The sequence below is a fragment of the Apis laboriosa genome, unplaced genomic scaffold, assembly GCF_014066325.1.
Source record: "Apis laboriosa isolate Shangri-la unplaced genomic scaffold, ASM1406632v1 scaffold21_cov150, whole genome shotgun sequence".
NCBI lineage: Eukaryota > Metazoa > Arthropoda > Insecta > Hymenoptera > Apidae > Apis > Apis laboriosa.
This window is the reverse complement of record NW_025222365.1, coordinates 1,096,836-1,120,500: the sequence shown is the minus strand read 5'-3', so window position 1 is coordinate 1,120,500 and position 23,665 is coordinate 1,096,836. Positions and strand designations below refer to the sequence as shown.

Genomic DNA, 23,665 nt, shown 5'->3' with positions numbered 1-23,665 from the left:
GAGAGAGAGAGAGAGAGAGAGAGAGAGAGAGAGAGAGAGAGAGAGAGAGGATGAGCGCGCGTACCTCACGCGTTTTTCTCGACGACAGGTAAACTAGTTTGTCATCTGGCTCCTCCGCGAGACATCAGATCTTTCTTGCCTATCTATCTCCTCCTCTTTCGCTCTCTTTTTTCCTCTCTCCTCCATTAGCCGCGTGGCACGCTCAACGAGTATCTACATTTTACACGAAAAATTAAGAAAATAGTATGGAATAGTTTTGCCGATAAGCCAATATAGAGCCTGTTTAACCGCGATTATTTAACTCGAGGCATTCAGTGTCGAGGAACTTTCGATTGCCTATTTTCCAATTTCGTTGAACGGAGTATTGGTGCAAAAAAGAAAAAAGTTTGAGAATAACAAGAAGAAGGCTTCGATTGATCTCTATTTATTCTGACAATTATATATTTTTTTTATATATTATTTATTTTGTATATTATGTCCGTAGATGAGGTCGATGAAGAGTATTTTGCAGTAATGGTATCGCGATGGAACACGAATCCTTGCTTGCAGAAAGGATTTGATAGCCGCGTGAATTCTGAATGTCCAAGTACCGTAAGAGATACAAGTGGAATTCGACCAAGCAACTCTCCTTCTCGTTCATTCAGCTCGTACCTTAATGAACATTGGCGCGGTGAACGTGACTGTAAAGCTGCCTTTGCAAATAAAGCAATTTCACGCTCTATTTTTCTTGCTCGTAATCGTCGTTTATTATCAATTATGTCATCGATCGTACGTTTTCGAGCGAGAAGAAAACTCGTTGTAAACGTTATCTGGGTTCGACCCGAAAAGAAAAGTCGACTCGAGTCGAGTCGATTGCACAACTCGACAAAACGAGAACCTGGCCAGGTAAATACTTTGCAATGACTCACAAGGAGATTACCAAAGAGGACAAGTCGCATAGGCTTCTCTCGTTCTCTCTTTCCCTCTCTCTCTCTCTCTGTCTTGGCCACGTGTTGTTTCAAGCACGAGCCGATTCCATCGAATTTCTCTCTCTCCCGCGAGACGGTGGTAGTAGTCCAGGGACGTAAAATGATACCGGAAATTGCGGTAAAGTGGTATAAAGCCGGCGACAAGGGTGACCGAGGAGGGCATCGACTTTCTCGACAGTCGAATACCCGATATCCTGTCCTCGATAGATAGAGCTCGGATCGAGCTCGTCTTTGATACACGAAATTACTTGGAAACTGGTGGAAGGGGGAGGAGGATAAATCCATTCGCGACGAGGGTCGTGGCTGTGTTGCAGAGAGACTTTTGCTAAAGGGAAAGTTTGCCTTCTCGACGAAACTTCGGAAACTTCTCGAACCGGTCAACGAATGATTACGAACGTTACGAACAATGCAAGGATAATCACAATACGTGGTTAAGTATATCGAAAGAGAGAGAGAGAGAGAGAGATATTCGCTCGAAACTCGTACAAAAGTCGCGTTAAATACCGCGATTGTGTATCGCATAAGGCGAAGAATATCTCTGACGTTCAAAACGTATGCAAACGAGACGTGAATAATCCGTTTGTTATTCGATAAAAATCGTGACTCATCCTACGCGATCGAGAGGATCCTCGCCTTTTCCTTCGAGAAAAAAATCCTCGAGGTTTTAATCGAAACGTTTGCCTTCAAAAGAAATCTGTTCTCGTACTTCCAAAACCGAAATTCTTCAGGAAAAAGGAGATCCGCCGTATTTTTTCTTTATATATATCCCATAAAATTTCAAGTTACAGCGAGTTTTTAAATAACAGAAAAAGAAATTAGAAGCGAGAATTCAAGAATACTCGAACGAAGAATGGAAGCATGTTAAAATCCTCGCCTAGAATAATCGAAACTCTTTCCCTCGGAATGGCGAATCGAGAAAGGAAGAAAGAGACGGAATCGAAAGGAAGAATGAAACGGACGTCGTATATATAAAGATGAGAGAGTTTTTTTAAAAAACGTTTCCTGGCGCTAAGTCAGTTAATGTCCTACCGTCTGCTTGTCCCTGTCACAGAGCAACTCTGTATTACTTTTCCTGCAGAAAAATCGCCTGGTCCGTCGCATCGCTTCGACGCGAATTTTTTACGAAATCATCGTTCGACGGATACCAAAGGCAACTGTCCGCCTCGCTCGTACGTGGATCGAACAGGTCTTGGTCAAAAAAGCGGACAGTTGTTGCCTCTTTCCACTCGCGAAAGACCAGTTTTCTTTTCTCTTCTTTTTTCTTTTTTTCTTCGAGGGAAAAACTCGCGTCTCTTCGTCGACACAGACGATAGAGACTCGAGAGCCACTCCTATTGGTCGTGGAGAGGCGCGGTGGCGAATAATTGAATTTTCGTGCGTACCCACGAAACCTTGCCTCGTTGTAAAATACTATCACGTTCCGTGGAGGAAAATTGCGATAACATTATCAACGGCGTAACGGAGAACTTTGCGTGGAAACAAGGTTTGTCTTCGGTGAACTTCTGTAACGAGATCACCGAGAATCGATATATATATATATATATATATAGTTGGAACAAGGAGATTTTTCCGATGAAAATGGACCTGGCTCCTCCCGAGGGAGGGTTAATCCGTTAAAGGGGTCAAGTAGGTGTTCCCTTTCGAGATCGTAAATTCCTTGACCAAGCCTCCGTCACCCTTTCACTTCTCTTTGTCCGCCCGTCAAAAGGGACGAGTCAGCCTTGCTCGTTTCGATCCCTGGCTGGGGCCAGACGGTTGAACGAAGAGGAAGCGGGCGCGAGGGGGTGAGAGCGCCGCACCACGGTTTCAAACGGTCCTTTTGTGGCCGGTTGGACAAAAGAGGTAACCCAGAGACACGTCTATTCCGCCACGATGCGAGAGAATGTTGCCTGCGAAATGCCGTCTCCCTATCCTCTCTTAAACGCGCGAAAAGAAGATTCGTTCCTTTCAACCCGAAGTGTTTTCGTCTCGCTGATGATGAACCAACCTGCTCGCCGCCAATCACATTTTCCCACAATCAGATTTACACGAGGGGAGTAATAGTATCATCCCCTTCCTTCCCCTATTTTTCACTCCTTCCCCTACTCTTAACGGAAGAAAGGAAGATCGAGAAGAAAAGAAAATCGGTTTACGCGGAACGATCGATCTATATTTCATCTATCGAACGCGTTGTTTCGAACGAGGGAGGGGAAGAAGCGGAGAGAAGAGAGAGAGAGAGAGAGAGAGAGAGAGAGATCGGCAATGACAGTCGGCGGAGTGCGGGATCGACGGTGATTCGACGGTGAAAATATGGAATCGGGACGGGTAGGTAGGGGGAGAAGGTAGGGTGGAAGTGTCAAAGCGGTGGCAAACGAAATTACGAAGGCCGAAAGTTTATTTGAAATTCGGCTGCGCGAAATCGATCGTCCGGTTGGTTACCTCCGCCCTCTTCCGTCCGCCGTTCTATTCCTGCTGGATTAAAGTTTAAAGGGTGGTACTCGATTCTGCATAAGCTTACGGAGAGACAGACGGGGCCGACAAAGACAAGGGCAGACGAACGGATTGAGACAGAGGGAGGACAGGAGAGAGAGAGAGGGACAGTGAGATGGAAAGTTGAACCGGGAAACCGGGAAAAACGGAAGAAGAAGAAGAAGAAGCATCGGGGAGAGATGGATAGAGAGAGAGAGAGAGAGAGAAGACAATCTAAACGCGTGACGCGTGGAGAAGGAGCGAAGACGAGAGGGATAAAAAATGAACGAGCCGTTTCGAGTCGAATATGAAGAGAGAGAGAGAGAAAGAGAAAGAGGGAGGGCAGAAACGTCGTCCTGTTCCTGAGAGACAGGCCGATCTACTCTCGACGAGATCCCTTTTGAATCGAATATACGACAGAGGCAAAAATTACGGAACTCCATTATCGGGTGTCGGAACGGTGTTCGCCTCTGGCGGTAGGCCTTGTTCTCGCGTTTCGTTAACGCGCTCGATGATGCGCCATCGAGTTTCACCCCCTTCCTCCTCTCTTCTTCGCGCTTTCCTGCCATCCCTCCGTCCCATCCCCCCCCTTCCTTCGTTAATCGATGATACGACGATGGGGAACTCGAAAATTATTCCAATGATCGAAGTTCAGTCTCGAGTAAAAGAGACTTGCAACTTTTCTCTTATCGAGAGTGGATCGAAAGAAAGGAAGACACGAATGGCTGGTTGGAGCGGATATCGACGAATATCGAGTGTAAAGCAAGTTGGATAGAGTCAAAGTTTGTCAAAGAAAATCCTTCTCCGCACTTTCTCCAACACTTACTGACTCCTGCCGCTTGTGGCCAGCTTCGACCTGTATGGGGACGGTTCTGTCGGAGCTGTGATCGGCAGGGCAGCAAAGCCACGACCTAGACCTCGTCAATCCCTTCGGTTCCTCTTCCTCCTCCTCCTCGGCATCCTCGTCCTCCTCTGTGGTGGCGCAATGAACGTAGACCAGATCCCTTCTAGGCGGCTCGAGGATCTCTTTGCCGGCAGGGGCGGGGACGTGGCTCGGCTGCACCGTGTACCTGATCGTCTGTTGACAATGCTGCTGCTGCTGCACTTGCACTCGTTGCTGGTGCAAACGGTCCACGTAGTAAGCCGGCTCCGCGGAGCCATTGTTCACGGCCACGGTGAAACCCGCCACGTTGCCTCGCTGCTCAACTTTCCCTCACTGCAACATCTTTCGCACGGTCCATGGACGGCCTTTTCCCGCCTTTTTTTCCCTCGTCGAGATCGCGGGGGCGACGATCGGCTCGGTTGAAAGTCGATACAGTTTCTCTTGTTGTTTCGCGCGTTGTTACGCTTCCGCTTTTGCTCCACGCGTCCACGATGAACGGCACCAACAATCATTCACGGGACAGACTCCTCGTCACGCTCGGCTACGCGAAGAAACAGAGCGACTGGCGGCGAGACATTGCGACATTGTAGCGATCGGTAGTGGAATTTTTCCTAGCTGCAATTAGGTTACCAATTGACGGAACTGAAGCGACTATGCTTCGTTCTACGCTTTTGCGATAGATATTAGTCGTCCAGAGACGAAGGGGGGAGGGAAAGGCGAAAGCATCGCGTCGATCGATGAGAGCCGATACGACTCTCATATATTCGACTCTTTCATAATTTTTCAACGTGATTAGAGAGATGTTAAAAGAAACTCTTCCTTCCCAATTTCCTATTATTCTTCTATCGAACAAAGAGGAACAAAAACATCCTCCTTTTACAATGGTGGTTTCCTCGTTGAGAGACTAGTTCTCGAATTCGTAGTTCACGGTTCGATACGCTTCGCGGCGTTCGAGGAAAGCGAAAAAAAAAAAAAAAATCACGTGGGCGGCTTCAGTTTGGAACGCGAAAATCGCGCTCACTAATTATACGATTCGTATAAGAGATTTTTTTTTTTTTTCTTCNGAGACTAGTTCTCGAATTCGTAGTTCACGGTTCGATACGCTTCGCGGCGTTCGAGGAAAGCGAAAAAAAAAAAAAAAAATCATGTGGGCGGCTTCAGTTTGGAACGCGAAAATCGCGCTCACTAATTATACGATTCGTATAAGAGATTTTTTTTTTTTTCTTCTTCCGCTTTGGCACGTGCGCACAGCAACACCTGATCTCAACATCGAAAATCGCGGAAAACCTCGAGCACCGCCGTTCAACAACCGCCGTGAGATTTTGCCGGTTCAAGTTTTTTTATATTTTTCAACGTGTGTTTAACGAGCACGCCATTCCGACTGCTCGTTAACTTGTCATTAATGGTCAATGTTAGCCTTCGATGCTCTCTCTCTCTCTCTCTCTCTCTCTCTCTCTCTCTCTCTCTCTCTCGCGGCTCGTTACATTTTCCACGTTGTTGATCGTATCCATCGATTCGACGTTTTCCTAATAACACGAAAACATTTCCGTTTAATATTTCTAGCGTTGGTACGAAAGTTTCTCGCTTTTTATGGAGAAGCGTATAATCGAATATTTAATTTTTCCCGTCGAGATTTCGAACTCGTTGACATTGCGAGCAGTTTTCAAAATATAAAAAATAATCTGGATGCCTGCCTTGTTTGGAAGGGAAGTTGGTCGAGTGCACTCGTGTCTTTTTCACACCGTTCCTGCTTTATCTCCACGAGAGGATCGTGGCAACGATGCTTCACAATTTGGCGAACAATCGGCGTGGAAAAGCGAACGGAAGATTTCTCCTTCGATCCGAATCGATAGAAAAATTTAAAAACGAAATCCAAGAATGAATACCGAGAGACCCCAATTAATAACAAGAAAGAGGGTAAACGCGTTCAATCGAGCATCGCACTCGGTCGTAGTTGGCCGATTTTAGAATGCCGGTTAATTGGTCCTAGCTGGAGAATCTATCGATTCTCGACCTCGGCGGTCGCGGAAAACGGCCGGAGCCGGGGAAATAAATTAATTGCTCGACCGGCAATTATGAGACGCGAGAAAGGGGCGGGGATTTCTGTCTCGGGCCTAACGAGGCCCTTATTCCCGCCGGCAATTAGTTTTTACGCGAGGTCAATGCGATCAAAGCGGCTGCGATTTCCGCTGAATTCCGCTCGTCGCTCGCGATTTAATCCTTCGATGTTCGCGCTGGTTTTCCAAATATATGAAAAAAAAAATATGTATATATATTTTTATATTCTCGATCGATAGCAAAATAGACGACAAAATACATTCGAAGAGATCGATTAAGAAACGCGGACAAAGGAGGATCGTTCCTCGAAACGTTAATGACCGAAGCCTTCGAAATTTATGTCGACTCGCCTCGAACGGGTTCCTTCTTGAACGCTACCCTTGGCCGGTATCCACGCTTTAATTTATCGATCGCGGACGACTAAGCGGACAAAAGTAAAGTCGACGAAAAAACACCGGAATTCCGGAGTGACGGGCGGGCAGGCGCGTTAATTAAACGAGTTAATTAGTCGCAAGGCGACGCAACCGCGGTTGGTATGCCGGGAAAACCGCGTTTCGAGTTTTAGCGGAGACGGTCAGGGAATATTACCAATTATGGAAACTGCTCGTCCTCCCCACCCCCATTGACCGTACTTTTTAGAGAGTGAGAATTAATAACGAGCGAAATCGAGATTGCGATTCAATTTCCAGGTAACAAAATATTCAAATCCTCGAAAGATTCGAAAGTAAGTAACAATCGTTTCGACATCTAACGATTGGAAAGGATTGTGGGGAAAAGGGGAGGCGAAAGTAGGGGGAAAGATGAGGCAAGGAAAACGAGTTTTTAGAAGCTGTTGCGTCGAACGGATCGGTTTATCGTCGGAGCGTATCGAAGAGGGACATTTACACGCGGTGACGTCAAACGAAGACTCCTCCCCCTCCCTCTTTCAGGTTACGCTATAGTGCATAATTAGTAACGCAAATTTGTCGCGTTGACTCACACGCTCTCCTACAAACGGCGGCCAAGATTTTTATCTTGATTATTGATCGAGGCCCGGAAAGGGAAGAATTATCCTTCCACCTGGCGCGGAAGAGGCCTCCTTCCTTCCCGGCCTCGCGCGCAGCTGCTGATCACGAAAACAAACTTATAATTATTCCGTGGATGGGCGATCAGTTTCGAATAATAACCAATTGCGAGGAAATACGAATTTAACTAATTCAGCTGCGGTTAAAAATAGGTGAAACGTGCGTAATCGTGGCGTGATTCACGGTTAGGGGGCCGTAGGTCGTGGCATTGGAGTATCAAGGGTTCTACGTGGATATGAGTAATTAGCACGTGTGCCAACGATCCGAACTCATAACGTTTCGAGGAAGAACTTGCCAAGGATATATATTTTTAAACGATCCTTTAAGGCGTGTTTTTTTAAAAAAAAAAAAAAAACGAAAATTTGAAATTTGGAAATTGTTCGAGAGAAGAATGGACGGCGATCGTATGATCGATCGAGAAAGCGTGGAGAGCAACGTGTTGCTCGGATGCTTCGCCACCAGATACGTTATCTTCTATAATGCGTGCGATAAAAGGGATACATCTAGGGGGAGGAGTGGATTGGCGAGAAAAAAAATATCAAAGATAATATCATTGGTCGGCGCGTGTTGGATAACGCTCTCCTAAAAATCTTTTCCACGGATGTATCCACCACGCCAAGTTTGTCGCGGTTACGATCACGGGGCCAATAAAGTTCGGGGCGCAGCAGAGAAACGCGTTGCGGTGTCGATACGATTCGACTCTTATCCCCGACGCTTTAACGCCGCTTTTACGGCTACGTTTCTTCCCCGCCGCCCGTCCTCCACGGCCCGTATAAACACCGTTCCACGCTTCGTAATACCATTAAAAACGTCCGTGTTCGCGATCATTACCAAGGCGAGCGGCAACCCGACCAATTCCGACCGATTAATTTACGAGTTAATCGCCCATCACCGATTTAAACGTCGAAATGTCGTTAAAAACGTAAATGTCGCTCGACATTAGAAGGTATGCGGCCATTACTCGCGTTCAACGAAACGTTTCCATTATCGATTCAACTCGCGCGACAAGCGGGCAACTTTTTCTAACTCCGCTCGAACGCAACGGTTAACAACCATCGCGAATTGCGTTCCCGTAATCGAACATCTCCCCGCGCTTTTTCCCACGCGATAACGAACCCACGCTTTGCGAATAACTCTATTCATCTTCGAGATTTCTCTTAACCCTTTCTCAATTCCAACTCCGATTTTCCCAAACTCGAGACGGTTCGTGTTCGCCGAGGAACACGGTAGGGTGAGGCTGAAGGTCATCAACGATGTATGAAAGGTGTCGTTTCATACGCTCAATTCCCCAGGATTCTACGCGGATTCTAAGGACGAGCCGGTGTCTTTTCTCGACGAGGCGTAAGGGGTAGGCGGCTCGGTCGGTGGAACAGCAGGAACGCGGAAGGGATGCTTGGATGCGAGGAAGCCAGTTCGTTAAACTCGTTACCGATCCCTGAAATCGTTGCCCCGGAATGCGCGATTTTTTCTTCCTCGTCTCCTTCTGTTTGCCGGAAAACAGGGAGGAACAAAAGCGAGAAGGAGAAGCAGGCGAGAGAAAAGAAACGTAAAATGTAAACCGGAGGAGGAGGATGTAAAAATTGAAAAGTAGAGAGAAGAAGCGATGAATGGAATGGCTCGGTGATTAATACTCGGTAAATGAATATGGAAACGAGGGAAACAAAGATAGGAGAACGTTTGAATATTTAAATTGCAAAATCCTTGCGAGAAAGGAAGGCCACGTATATATCATGGCGATAATGATGCCATGAGAGAGAAGAGTTTAATAATTCGGTGTGCTCACGGCGTGGCCAACGAAAAAAAAATTCTTCTCCCGAGAAGAGAGAAGAATTCGATCGGTTCCCCCGATTCGTGCGAGAGATAAGAAAAAAAAAAAAAGAAGACCGAAACGGAGAGAAAAGTTGTCGGAACGAGAAACCGAATGCTCGAAAGACACACGACGCGGATGCGACCCAATTTTTTCGAAGACGTCGAAACATCGCCGAAAACCATCGGCTCCAAGTCGAGTATTCGATGAAATCCCGATGACACGTTGTCGATCGATTGGACGAGCGTATGCACGCGTCATACTCGGTTAAGTTTCCGTGAAAACGTGTGTATCGATCATGACGACGACACACGTGGTAAACATTAATATAAATCGCATCACCGAACAAACAACGTCACGATAAAGGAATGCGGGTGATCTGCAATCAAATCGAAGCGAGAGAGCCGAGCCGAGCCGAGAGATTGGCGCCAGTTGTTGCTTTTACGTGTAACTCAACCAACGAGTATAACGATTACGAGATTACTTTATCTGTACACGGAAAAGAAGAACGATAACTCGAACTCGAAAGGAGAGAATAGAGAGAAAGAGAGAGAGAGAGAGAGACGTAAAATTAGAGTCATCGAGGAGCGCGATAATGTGAACGAACGACAATGTCGTACCGTCATTTTCGTGTGGTTCGTTAAAAGGATGTCATCTTGGTTTGTGAATGAAATCGATAATCCCAGGGTTGGAAGAAGAGGGTTAACGAACCGATTCATCCGGGCGGGCAATATTTCCAGGGTTTCGGGGCCAACGCGATTCATACGTAGTAGTATAGGTATCGCTCTAGCCAGACGGAGAGTGGCCGCGGCGCCACGAAGCCGACAAAACGCGAGACGAGGCTTTAATAGAAATTAAATGAATCGTATTGTTTTCGAAAAGACCGTGGAGCATGGTAGCAGGTTTTTGGAGCATCGCCAATAAAGTTCGGATGACGAGTGGGAGACGTGCGGGGTACGAAGGAAGAGATGACATTGGCGCGTGTGCATTCGTCTCGAGTCTGCTCACCTTTTTATCTTTTTAAAGTAAAAACTCGTACGTGGCATACTCCACTCGCATCGTTAAGATCTATCATCTCGGGAATCGTCTAACAAATTACGCTTGATCCAAGAACACGACCGCGCGCTTGGATCAATTGACGTTACGCGCGTGGAATACTTGGTTCGAGGACGCAAGTTGGAATATTCCTTCGAGTATACCTTTCCTTTAACGTATATAAATGATTCAGAGATGTCTTTGGTATCGATTTTTTTTTTTTTTTTTTTTTTTATTAAATTTGAACGAACGGACGATTGGAATTTTTATCGGTGAAAAGGTATGCGCGTGTAAATGTCGCAGCCTGTATACCGCAATGCTATTATTTTGAATTACGACTCGGTCACTCGATCGAGACGATCGAGGGATAGTAAGGCCTTCTTACTTCCTCGAATCGCATAAGAGAGGACGATATTTTTTCGTCGTTCGTGGATCTCGTTAACGCGGATGATTTACCGTCTCGACCCACGTTAATTTCCATCCATTAATTTCGATCCAATCGATATCGATGATACGACACGCGTCCACGAAATTTACGCGATTCGACTGTGCGTCGATGATACGTCACTGGATCGCAAATCGACCCATTAGCTAATGTAAATCGTCATCGATTAAGCTGAACCGGCGATAGAGGTGAGTAACGACGTATCGCCTAATTAAATCGACCAAGACGCCACGCGACGAATTTGGATCGTGGATAAGAAGCGAATTCGACGATCAAAAGGTTAATCGTGGAGCGACGAGATCCTTCTTAAAGTATTCGTTGTTTGAATTGAGAAGAGAACATTGTCGTAATAATGAAATAGTTGCGAAGTACTAGAGAGCACGTAACGCTACTTTGTTATTTTCATACTTCCATACACACGCTGTTCGCGTGCAATTAAAATCTATCGACTGAGACAAATAGAGAACGAGCTGAGCACGACCGTTCACAATCTCTTTTTACACTCTCGTAACTGTGCTAATAATTTACGATACGACGCAACGAATCAGTGATGTCAAACACAGATCGAACTCATTGTTCGTACAGATAACATCGAATTGCGCCGTGGTACTCCGATAAATTGAATTCTGGGAAAAAAAAAAAAAGAGAGGAATTGAATCGAAGGAAAGATAAGACGACGCATTCGTCCTTCCTATTTAGGAAAGAATTTTGTATAAATATACGTACGGTTGAAGGGAATGGGGATGGAAAGGGGATGGGGAGGAGAGCAATCTCGAGACAGAGGATATACGGTGGTAGGAAGATAACGCGGAGTATACCGCAGTGCAATTCACGTTACCGGCGTAATTGCTTTTGCATCGATTGTCCTCACGAGGTCGGCCGTCTTTGCAGCGCCCTACATAAACGAAGGTTTAGCCAATCTCACGGATGATCGTGCGCCTACGATCGCGCGCCGCGAATCGCGACGAGAAAATAATAATTTCAAATTAATGAATCTCCTATACTATCCTCCATCGATCGATTTTGATCTTGACGAACTATCTACCTGAAATCGATCAATTTGACGCACGATTACAATAGTATAGAAAATACTATGAATCGTAATTCGATTCTATACAACTATATATTTGAATATTTCTCTATACGTTAGCGTTACGAATAATTATCATTTCTGCTGGTGATGTATTGATGTTACCTATCCGCTCTACCGATCGCTACTTTTATCGTTCTCCAAAACGATACACCTGGAAAAGAAACCACTTCACCAGTATGTATATAAATATATATATATATACATCTATATCTATATATATATGTATATATCACACGAGAACGAATGACATTGTCGGTGAAAAAACACGCACGACGAAGAAGGCCGATCGGTTGCTCGGAGCGGCGACCGGCCGCTACGGTTGGCGAAACGCTCGGTGACGGACTGAGCCACCGATTCTCCCACACCCCTAGTTTCATCCAAGCGGGAGCCGAGGATGGCCGAGCGGCGCCGAGGATCGCCGATCTTGCGGCTCGTTGCACCGAAAGCTCCGATTTTCGCGTCTCTCTTGCTCCAATTGTCGCGTTACAGGCCCTATACTTACTTCACGCCACGCCAGGCCACGCGGTTATTGCAGCTGATAAAAAGTAATACGCCTGTGCGCTTCGTGCCACCCTTGCCGTCGGCCACAATTGAACCAGAGCGCGCGAAAAAAAAAAGCCGAATATCGGCCGCAACGATCACGTTCCATCCCCTCCTCCTCCTTTCGAGAGATTTCTTATTGGCGTCCTTATCTCGATTCGTACAAGCTTCGTCGATCGATGCAAACTTTTCTCTCTCCTCCTAACAGTCGAGCGCGTTTCGATAATCGATTCCTCCCGTGATTCGGATTTCCCCTCGATCTTTTTTCCTTTCTACGGGTGCATCCACGAAGCTAAGCATTCTCGACGCGTCATCTTTCGCAAGCAAAAAGACCCGCGGCGTGGGTCAACGATTTCAAACCGATAAAGTCGGAGTGTAGCCCGAGTCAAAGCAAAGAATAATCTTTGAATTGGCGAGAGAACAAAGTGGCCGCGTGGGTTATATTACGGCCCACGTGAGAGACCACCTTTCCATTCGTCTTATCGGGATTCCGGGTGGCGAAGTCAATTGCCGGCGTATCGAAACGGACGCGCCCCCATCGTCAACACGGGCAACAGTTTTAATTGCGCGAAACATCGTAACGCCATCAATGAATCGAGTATATATATATATATATATATGGTATATACGTGTATATATACACAGCGTGTGTATCCAGCTTTATAATGCGAACGCCGTGTGATTTATACGCTTTATGCGAGTTTACGATTCATGGGCGGGACAATTTACGACGACACGGGGACCTTTTGCGGACCTTCTTATCGATACCGATCCCGGAATCGTTTATCGCATCGCAATATACCCCGCGCCATTAGACGCGGGATTATTTATTGGCAGGAAGTGTGAAAATCGCCGGCGTGCCTGTCGGCTAATGACTCTGTTTCGATTAACAGAAATAAGGGATTGCGATTGCGCCGAAACGATTCCATTAGGAGCGTTGAGCCGAGAGTGATCGCCGTTTAAAGGCAAACGACGTGGAACTTGTATCTGACATAATTACGAAGGAACGCCGATCACGTCCACTTCCAAACGCAGCAAGGATCTCGCTTCCCTCTCTCTAATTGCGAGAGACGTCGAGATCCACTTGATAAATGATCCCCGAGCTCGCCTCTTCCTTCGATCTGGGAAACTACGCTTCACGAACTTGTTTCACACTTTTTGAAAACACTTTTTCCTCCTCTATCCTCTCTCCATGTACGTTTCCCCCCCCTCTGTCCGTATTTGCTTTCGAGAAGAGAACTCTTATCCTTTAATGGCCTCGTGCCACACCTGTTTGCCAATTCGTAATATTTGTCCACGTCTATGTTAAACGGTTTCTAGTAAAACGGGTTAGTCGTTCCGTTCGCAAATTATATATTGTTCTTGCTCGTTCGAGCAAAAGTGAAAAATTATTTTACCAGCATGGATGAAATCGACCATGTGGTTCGATCTTCGATCCAGATTTCTAGATTTCCGGGAAAACTTTGCAACGATATGCAAATTTGAGGTTCTCTTGGAGAAACTCTCTGGGACAATTAGGAGAGAGAGAAGAAGAAAAAAAAGATTGGTGAACGGTTGCATAGTAGCAATTAATAGGAGAACAGACTATGGTTTCTTGATTAATTAATTTGCTAATCTCCTCGATTAATGCGAACCGGTCTTTCGAGAGTACAGAGAAGAGGAAAAAAACATTCACTTTTCGTGGGAATAATAAGTCCATATCTCGAGATAATAATTATCTTTTAATCTCGCGATTTAAATTCTCCCACATACCTTTCACTCGTAAATCAATGAGTCAAGATTCGAAATTGGTTTGGAACGCGGGCGTCCTTGGGAAAAAGCGAATTTACGAGATGCAAAATCGTCTCGTGGAAGCGAGTAGGTGTAGAGGAAGGTAAACAGGGGAGGCGTTAATAAAGAAATAAAAATTCTCGTTAATTTCGCGTCGATATAATAAAAGCGTCGCACGCGTGGCTCGAAGATATCTTGCTTTATTGCGTCGCGATTCCCTGCCAAAGAATTCGTCGTCTCTTCGATGAAACGCGTATTGGATGAAATTCTCGAGACGAGGAGGCAGGCCGGAAGTAAATATTTCCGAGGAGGAAAAACCGAAGGCGGGCAGATGGAAAGTAACGAGGTCCTGGGAAAACATGGACGAGCTCGAACGAGAGAGAGGAGAGCCATTCGTATATCTCATCGCACGATGAAACGAGAGACAGATTTTTATTGGCGATTCCATGGCCTACGTGGCGGCCATTCGAGGGAGCAAACGTTGTTCTTCTGCGTGCCTCCGATCGATACCGTTTAGACCGTTTAAACGTTGCAAATTGATTGAAAACCGTTCCAGCGATGTGTCGTCGATGAAAGTCAAGCGACTCCTCTGGAACTTGGCAAAGTTTTTCAAAAAATTTTTCCAACCTTTGCTTATATCGATAAGGAGAGATCGATGAACGACGAAGAAGAAAGAAGGAGAAAGTTCGATAACGAGGGGGACGATTCTTCTTGGGAAGAGTTATCGATCAATGACCCCCTCCCATAGCGTTTCGTGAAAGTTATCAACCCTGTTGGGGACGATACCCTGTTTGGTACGATATAAGATTACACGTTCGATACGCTATTGTTTCCTGGTCAAATCTTTGCCTCGTTTCATGTAGGATGGGGGGAGGGGGGCCAGCGATAACGGATACAAAGCGCACCATAATCGTACGCCGCTTAATTCAATCTGTCGTATCGGTAATAAGCCGTGTTTGGTTTATCTGGGATCGCACACGGGGTCGCATAATTCGCATACCGAGATCGCATCGGCGATCACGCCCCGAACGAGAACACGAAAAACCTTGCGAAACTCGCTTCCTCGAGTTCCTCGAGCTATCTTTATCTCCATAATGAAATTTCTTCTTACGCGAGAGAGAGAGAGAGAGAGAGAGAGAAAGAATCGCGTCGAATGGAAGAGTCTGGTCTCTTCTCGAATGATCGATCGGTGGAAATAGGTCGAGAGGATTGCCGATACGTCAAAGGGAATCGTCGAAGGACGAACCCAGAGAAACGACACGCGCTTCCAGCCGTGACAAAGCGTCTTCAGGGATGAGATTTCACGGAGTTGGCGAGGATCGATTCCTCCTGCTGGTGCTCAACTTTTGATGCGCGCCGCGTCTGGAATACGCCTGGAACGAGGAGGAAAAGAGGAGTAAGGAGAGATTTGGCCGGGGAGTTAAATCTAGCCAGGAAACCAGCAGGACTTCCAAGTCGTTTGTTAGCGCCGCCACGCCACTGGCAAAGTGCATTTCGCAGTTTACCGCAAGTTTCGCTACCTCTGCGGTAGCCGAGGTCTGTCTCGCAACCAGGCCATGGAGGAATATCGTCTCCAACGACAGGGCTTCGTCCGGGGGGAGCGAGATCTGGATAGCAGGATCGTCGAATCACGTTTCTGACGCTTTTAGCATCGAAAGATATTTCACCGTGGTTTCCATTACCTGGTGGAAAAACCTATCAACGCCGTTGCCCTCGATTTATGCAAAATCGATACGTATTGATCGTGCGTATCGCAGTCCCGAAATGTGTTATCGGCAGATTTGGAATAAACGCTTTGGCGAACTTTAAAAAACGCATCTCTCTCTTTCAATTGTGACACGTTAAAAAAAAAAGAATACTTTTCGAATCGCTTTTGAGAATTACTATTTTTACTATTTTTAATTTTAGGAAGTAAAATTGCACGATCGAAGGGAGAAAATTTACCAACGAAGCGATTCGCGCGAAATTCAGTGGAGCGCAAACTGTAGTGCACTGTAGTCCCCTTAGATTCGAATAATTCGAATTAGTGCGATCATAGAAAATCGCCCGAAGGACGCGAATTAATTTCCGCCAGTGTTTCGATCGGGTCGTTACGCGTTTTCGCATGTGCATCGTGGATAGGGAACAGAATTGACGATGCAACGTTGCGTTTATCCGACACCGTCCCTACCTCTGTCTCTGCGGTCAGTGTTCTATTTCCATGGAAATTCCACGTTGGGGAAGGGTTGGATAACATTGGAGAGATCATTGGCATTCGCGTATGGGAAAAGTTGTCGAAAATTCGTATCTCTCTGTAAACGGAGCGTAATGTTCTTCCATGATTGGAAGAAGCTCTTGTTCGCGTAATCATGCAAATGGTCGCGGAAGATAAGGGCCGGCTAAGGAAAGGTAAACTGGTCGTTCGAACGACTTTTGTCGAGGAAATTCAATGATTCCAATACTCCGTCCAAGTTAACGGGATGATACTCTACGAGAATTTAGAACCAATTACGAAGGAAATTTTCGAAGCTTATCCTCTAATTAAATTGTTTATACCGTGAAAAATAATTAAAATTCTTCGTTACTTTGAATACACCAGAATTCCATCTGTATAATTGGAATCCACCTACTTTTACTCCTATGATTTTTCATCCAATTAGTACTCATTTACTTAATTTGCAGGGATAATTTGTATTCCCAATTACAAAAACGTTTCTTTATATTTTCTTCTCACGATCACAGTGCACCAACCGAAATGCTTTATACAAAAATTCTTACCATCTTGCATACGAATTAACAATCGTTTTCATTTATATCCTTTTTTGTTGACGTAAATAAGTTGAAATAATCAAAGAGACGCGTTCAAATTTCCTCCGTGTGAAGGAAGAAATTTGGCGGGAGGCATAAAAATGCGAAAGAATTGGAAAAAGATCGGAAATTGTTGGAGGGATTCGAGGGAGAGTATTTGAAAGCGGTAGTCATCGTTCGTGTTTCATGGCCGCCGGCCGACCACGTTTCAACCTTCGTTCCTCCATCTGGCGGAGAGAGAAAGAAAGAGAGATTCCTTTCTTCAAAGTACTCCGGGTTGCTATGCCTCGCTCTCACCTCCGCGCAGCTGGCTAAACGTTTGCTCTTGCCTCCTCGCTTTTTCGGTGTGGTAATGCACTATGTAATAACGGTTATTTATAGGCAGTAAATGCCTTGTGCCATTCTCCGCGCCTTCCCTCTCCCCCACCGTTCATCGTTTCCTTCCTGCGATCGCCGCGACGGGCCACGATAATTCCTCACCGCCTTGGAATTCGACCGACTTTTATTTCCTCCTCCCCCTCCCCTCTTTTTCTTCACCCCTTCCACGCGATCTTTACCCCCTTCGAGGTGTAAGAGAATCCTCTCCTCCTCGATTACGCATCGTCTCGAAACTATATGATAATCTCGAGAAAAATGCATCGCAATTGCACGCGCGGTTTTAAAATAACATTCGTATCTGAACGGGACGAACGACTGCGCCATGCCGCCCGCGTTATTGATTCCCACGAAAATGGAACGAGTTTTATACGAGTTAGGCCGAATTTATCCCGACAGAGAGAGAGAAAGAGAGAGAGAGATAAGAAGATATTCACATTAGAAGGATGTTCATTTTCGAGAAATATCAATCGTTGCAAGTATATATATATATATATAATATATATATATATATATAACAAACGTAAAAAATTGTATCGATAAAGATCTTTCAGAATCTTTTGCGCGCGTCGAAGGTATAATTAACGATTGATGGGTCAATCGGATATGCCTCGAATCCTCGAGATAAAGCCGCGATCAACTGGTCGATCAGGAACAAAAGGAAATAATACACGGACGGAAGGAGGAAAGAAACTGAAAGAAGTATCGTTTTTCCAGCCGGGGAACTCGGTTGCCAGTCTACGAAGGGGGGTAATTCGCACTCGGCAGTTTCGCGCCGCGCCATCACGCCTTTATAAAGGCTTAGGAGGCTCCTTTGAAATCGTTTCTTTCCCTTTTTTTTTTCGCGTTTCTCACTCGAGAGAAAGAGAGTACTCTCGACGTCCATCAACGCCAAACGGAATAATTTCGCCATAAGTTCGTCATCGCCTTTTTTCGCGCCTACAAATTTTCCATCCGAGGAGCAAGGCCCCGATTCGATGAGCCAAAAAGCTTAAGATAGGAGGGGGGCGCGCGTTTTAATCGCTCACCTTGTTTGCCAAGTCCAGCATGTTGCCAGTCCCTCCCGCGGCAGCTTCCACCAGTTTCTGCAGAGTGTGGGGCTCCGGTGAGAGATCGCGTGCCCCGCTGTCGAATTCCCAGCGTTCATGCCGCCCGGATATGGTGCCTGAACACAAACGTGAACAATTTCGTGTCGCTTGCGAAATTCACCGCGCTTTACAATCTGAATCGGAATCGGAGTGGCGAATCAGGGCCGATCGAGAACTGCCGGCGTTCCATATCGTTCTCCTCCCGGGAGCGATCGAGAGGAAAATGGTTTCGGCTCGAGGAAGGCGAAGGAAAGATACTCACCGAGGCTGTTGTCGCTGCTCGTCGGCAGGTATTCGGGCGTGTGCGTGTGGTGGGGACTAGTTCTGTGCTTGCCGGACCTGAGGGCCTCGATCTCCGGTCGTAGGGCCAACCGACACCTCAGGAACTCTTGATAGGAAATGCGACCGTGCTCGTCCGCCCCCAATTCTCTCATTAACTCCTCCACCGAGTTCTCCAGATTCAGTTCCCTGCATACCGTCAGCAGATCCTGACTGAAATTTTTAAAAACGGGGGAAATAGCCTCGACTTATTTTTCAAATACGTAACTAAAGAAAAAGAAAAAATCCATAGAGGATGAAAAAGAATATATATATATAAATTTTAAACTTCTCCATCGAATTCTCCAGATTCAGTTCCCTGCATATATATGTTTCAGCAGATCTTGACTGAAATTTTTAAAAACAGGGGAAATAGGCTCGACTCGACCTGTCTTCGGGATCCAAAGAAAAAAGAAAAAAAAAACGCAAATACATGGAGGATGAAAAAGAATATATATATATAAATTTTAAACTTCTCCATCGAATTCTCTAGATTCAGTTCCCTGTATACTATCAGCAGATCCTGACTGAAATTTTTAAAAACAGGGGAAATAGCCTCGACCTATTTTTCAAATAAATAATTAAAAAAAAAGAAAAACGCAAATCCATAGAAGATGAAAAAGAATATATATATATAAATTTTAAACTTCTCCATCGAATTCTCCAGATTCAATTCCCTGCATATCGTCAGCAGATCTTGACTGAAATTTTTAAAAACAGGGGAAATAGTCTCGACTTATTTTTCAGATACGTAATTAAAGAAAAAGAAAAACAAATGGAGGATGAAAAAGAATATATATAAATTTTAAACTTCTCCATCGAATTCTCCAGATTCAGTTCCCTGCATATATATGTTTCAGCAGATCTTGACTGAAATTTTTAAAAACAGGGGAAATAGGCTCGACTCGACCTGTCTTCGGGATCCAAAGAAAAAAGAAAAAAAAAACGCAAATCCATGGAGGATAAAAAAGAATATATATATAATAAAGATTCGAGTTTCCTTCGATCGTCTCCTTCTCACATTCGTCCCCACAGTTTGCCACATCGGTCCTCATTAACGTCAAATCGCTGACCCGGCTCGGATCGAAGTCATCTGTTTTTCGCGTATCCGTTGAAACTAACGGCGTAACACTACGATCTCGACCCATGAATAATTTATTCCCTGAATAATTCATAGATGGAAGATAATACTCGCGGATCGCGACACCCGGCCGGACGTTCGCGAGATTAAAGAAGCGTCGCGCGAGGACGCGACACACACACATAGAAAGAAAGAAAGAGAGAGAAAGAGAGAGAGAGAGAGGCGGAAACGAAGACGAGACGGCACGCTCTCACCGTTTAAGCGACTTAATTAAAATCGCCACGCTCATAAACCGTATCCACGTCTCGCGTTCGCGGTGTCCGGATGTCTGTCGGATGGCAGGACCCCCTTAATTTCGCTCGACAGCGCGATGGAGTATCGGCGAGGCGCGATTAAAACGTCACCAAGCGGCGGGAACGCTTGGAAATCACGCGGAAGACGGACACGCGGGGCCGATCGATACCCGGGAAATTAAAGATTCAGCACGGAGCCGTGGAACACGGACATTCGGAGAAAATCGTTAAAAGGGCCTCTTTCTCTCCCTCTCTCTCTCTCCCTCTCTCTCTCTCCCTCCATCCGTGAACGTCGTGTCTTTTGTCGCGAATCGAGTTAAAAGGCGTGGTCCGGATACATAGGATTGGAACGTGGAATCCAGATACGGAGGCGTAACGTTTCTTCAACAATCGGCAAGAGCGTGGCAAACGAATGGAAACGTGTTTTATAATATTTTTTCTTTCTCCAACGAACGATATATCTCGTTGAAGAATTATCTTCTCGTTCCTTTGGTGTCCATCCGCTTTAAGAATACTCGCGCGATTCACTCGCTCGCGAGGATTCTTGGAGAAAAGGGACAAAAGAAGAAAACTCGAGATAGGACGGATAGAAGGGGAGGCGAGAAACTTTCCCGGGGAAACTTTCCTCTTCCGCGATGAAACTTTTCGCTATTTTTTCGGGAAGGAAGACGCCGATCGGATAACACGGACGGTTCATCTAATTCCCCGCGCCTCTGTGTTTGCTCAAGCACGTGTGAAACGCGAGAACGCGTGCCTCGTGCAACGAAGAGAAGGGAGGGAAGGAGAAGAGAGGCGTGCGGAGGAATTGCATCGCTCTGCAAAATGGAGAAGCTTTATTATTTCCTCGACAGCCGCGTCTTTGCGCGCCTTTCTATTCACGACACCTGCTATACATACATATATATATATATATATATACATATCACGCAATTTTAATCAACTTTCGTTCAACGGAGGAGTCTTGGAAAAAAAATGAAAAAAAAAAAAAAAAAGATCCTCGTTTCACACTCGATCGTATTCATCGTGGAATGGATGCTGAAGGCGAAGAGACGAGTGAAATTGCAATCAAAAGGATGACGAAACAAAAAGAAAAAAAAGAAAAATAAAAAAAAAGGGGAGAAACCGTCGACGCGGAGATCCGGTCGTGATTAACGGGACGCGATCAATGCGTAAGCATTATGTAATTGACGAGGAGTCGGGCGCATCGGTTCGAGCGCCATTCAGTAACCTGCCTCTTCAATTCCATTCAACCGATTTTCCTCGAGGTGGCCGCCACCTCGGGTTGCTCAAGACCGCACAGAAGCGCGAAGAAGCGCGCTTGCTTGCGGGAGAGACGCAAGTAGCACGCTCGAGATCCTTCGAGGCAACGGGTCGGATGCGCTTTAAGACGCTGAATTTCGCGAAAAGGGGATTTGGGTTAACGGCGAGAACCTGTTACGCGCCGCTTAGCTTGACGATCGTAAAATCGTCCCGAGTGAAAGCCGGCAATTCCGTCTAGCTCTGATTTTAAATCGAACCTCTCATCCTAGTTTCTTCGAGCGGTCCAACCAGCGACTCGAGGACCGAATCCGTCCAATTAGCTTCATTCTAGTTCCATTCTGCTTTTCGATCAGGTTACTCCCTTCCTCTCCCTCTAGGTTTCGAGGAAAGGAATCGAGGAGCTAATTTCGGACACGGCTCGCGGACCGAAGGCAAGTTGGCAAGGAGATTGTTATTGCTCGTCTGCGCGATACGAAATGAAATTAAATAGCGGTTCTTGACCCAAACGAGGAGCCGATAATTGATTGTTTTCAGCCGCTCGGGGCAACGGTGATTCTTCTTTCCGTAGTTCGTGCAGCGACTGGATTATCTCGCGCCACGAGGCCTTGCCTTTTATCGCGAAAGGGGAGCGACACGCGATATTTCCAGATATTTCGTATCTTCCCGAGTCGCTAATGTAATTGCAATTTCAAAATCGAACGAGAGAAAACTTTCTAATCCTCTCATATTCTTAGACTCTAGAATTAATAATACGATCATCAAGATCGTTATATCCCCTTCGAGCTACCTGCCACCAAATTATCCAATGAGTTGGATCCTGGACGAAAATTAAATTGGCGGTGTGATTGCGAAGATTACGTACCACCTGGAGATTTTCCTTTTGAATTTGCGAAAGGAGAGCCTCTCCAAGGTTCTGGATTCCCAGGTTTTCAACGACTCCATCATTCCCGCGGCCGGGCGTGGGCCGATCCCGACCGATGACACGCGCAATCGGACACGGTTCGGAGGTCTGGCCGAAGCGATGCAACGAGTGCCACTGCACGCGGCCTGTGCTGCATCGCGGTTCCACTTGCGACGCAAAACGAGGAGGGAAAAAAGGGCGGAGGAAGAGAGACGCGGTTGCTCGCGAGCGTGAAACGAAACGCGACTTAATCCACCGCGATGCGTGTCACTCGATGTCCCATGTGCGGTTTTACGGTTGACACGCGGCTTTATTTTAAACACGCGCGCGCGCGCACACACACACACACATACACGCTCCTCGCTTCTTCCTCCCAGAGGAGACCAGTTCGCCTCGAGATACTCTCGATCGACTGTGAGAACGCATTGGATAATCGTAACAAAGTTGACGATTTTACGGTCTGGTTAATCGACGAGGAGGATAATTCGTCCGGGAATTACGGCTCGAATCCTGACCACGGATCGAAATGATAAATTGACCAGAGTTGAGGAAAGAGTGGTCGTACGAAACGGAAGGTCTGATCTTGTCTTTTTGCGGGGGAGAAAAGGAAGGATAATTTTAAAGTCATCTCCCGAGAAATGGAATAGCGGTATCGATGAAGAGGGAATTGGGATCGATAAGGATAAGTGAAACCGCCCACCACGCACGCCTCGCCCCTCGTTTCGCGAAATTTTAAATATCGGTAAGAAGTTTGAGGACTTCGAGCGGGGATTGAAAATTACGTGGATGGGAAACGAAATGGCGGAACAAGGCTACGCCTACGTATCCAACAATGGTGCGATTCGATTGTCGGGATATCGAGTGACGATGTTAACGATTTTATGGATCTTCGAGGATTCGAAAATTACGTCGATGAAGGAGGGAGGGGGGAGGAGTAGGTTCGAATCGATAAGGATTTAATCGGGGAGGAAGGAAGCGGGTGGAACGAGATAACCGTTCTAGGAAGACAAAGAGACGTGTTAGCAAAAGCAAACAGCGTGTTCGATGCAGGGTGCAACGAACGAGGAACTGACAGGAGGAACGCGAGTCATTGACACCGCGTGCGTTTTCACTCGTTGCATTGTGCTCGAAAGTGGATCCACCAGAAGCTATCCGCGTAATTTTCAGTTCGCACCATTGTGCATCCGGCCTACCGATGTCTCCAGGAAAGTAATGGCGATCAGGAAACGCGGAGAGAGAAACGTGGATTTCGCTCTTTAAATCGACGTTCCGTTCTCGTTACGCGAGAAAAGTTATCTCGCGAGCTGATTTTTCCCAGTTATCGAGAATAACACGAGGGAAAATCTAATTTTTCACTGATGAAAATAGCGCAACAAATTGAATATCGTTATCGAACGATCCAAGGTAACGAATAAACCAATTAGAAAAGTTGTAAAAATTATATAACGTAAT

General features: G+C 46.0%; 1 protein-coding gene across 4 annotated transcripts in view; it reads right to left on the bottom strand.

The window, feature by feature from the left end:
- Window positions 1-23,665, bottom strand: part of LOC122712830 (colorectal mutant cancer protein) — a 38,378-nt gene that overhangs the window by 5,666 nt on the left and 9,047 nt on the right. For all 4 annotated transcript variants that reach the window (XR_006346422.1, XR_006346421.1, XM_043932763.1 and 1 more), the window contains 2 exons: window positions 18,623-18,852; window positions 18,301-18,437 (listed from right to left, as the gene is read on the bottom strand). Coding sequence is in view for 2 of the 4 variants with exons in the window: in XM_043932763.1 (XP_043788698.1) it covers window positions 18,301-18,437; window positions 18,623-18,852 (367 nt within the window). In the remaining 2 variants the exon portion in view is untranslated. The remainder of the gene's footprint in view (window positions 1-18,300; window positions 18,438-18,622; window positions 18,853-23,665) is intronic.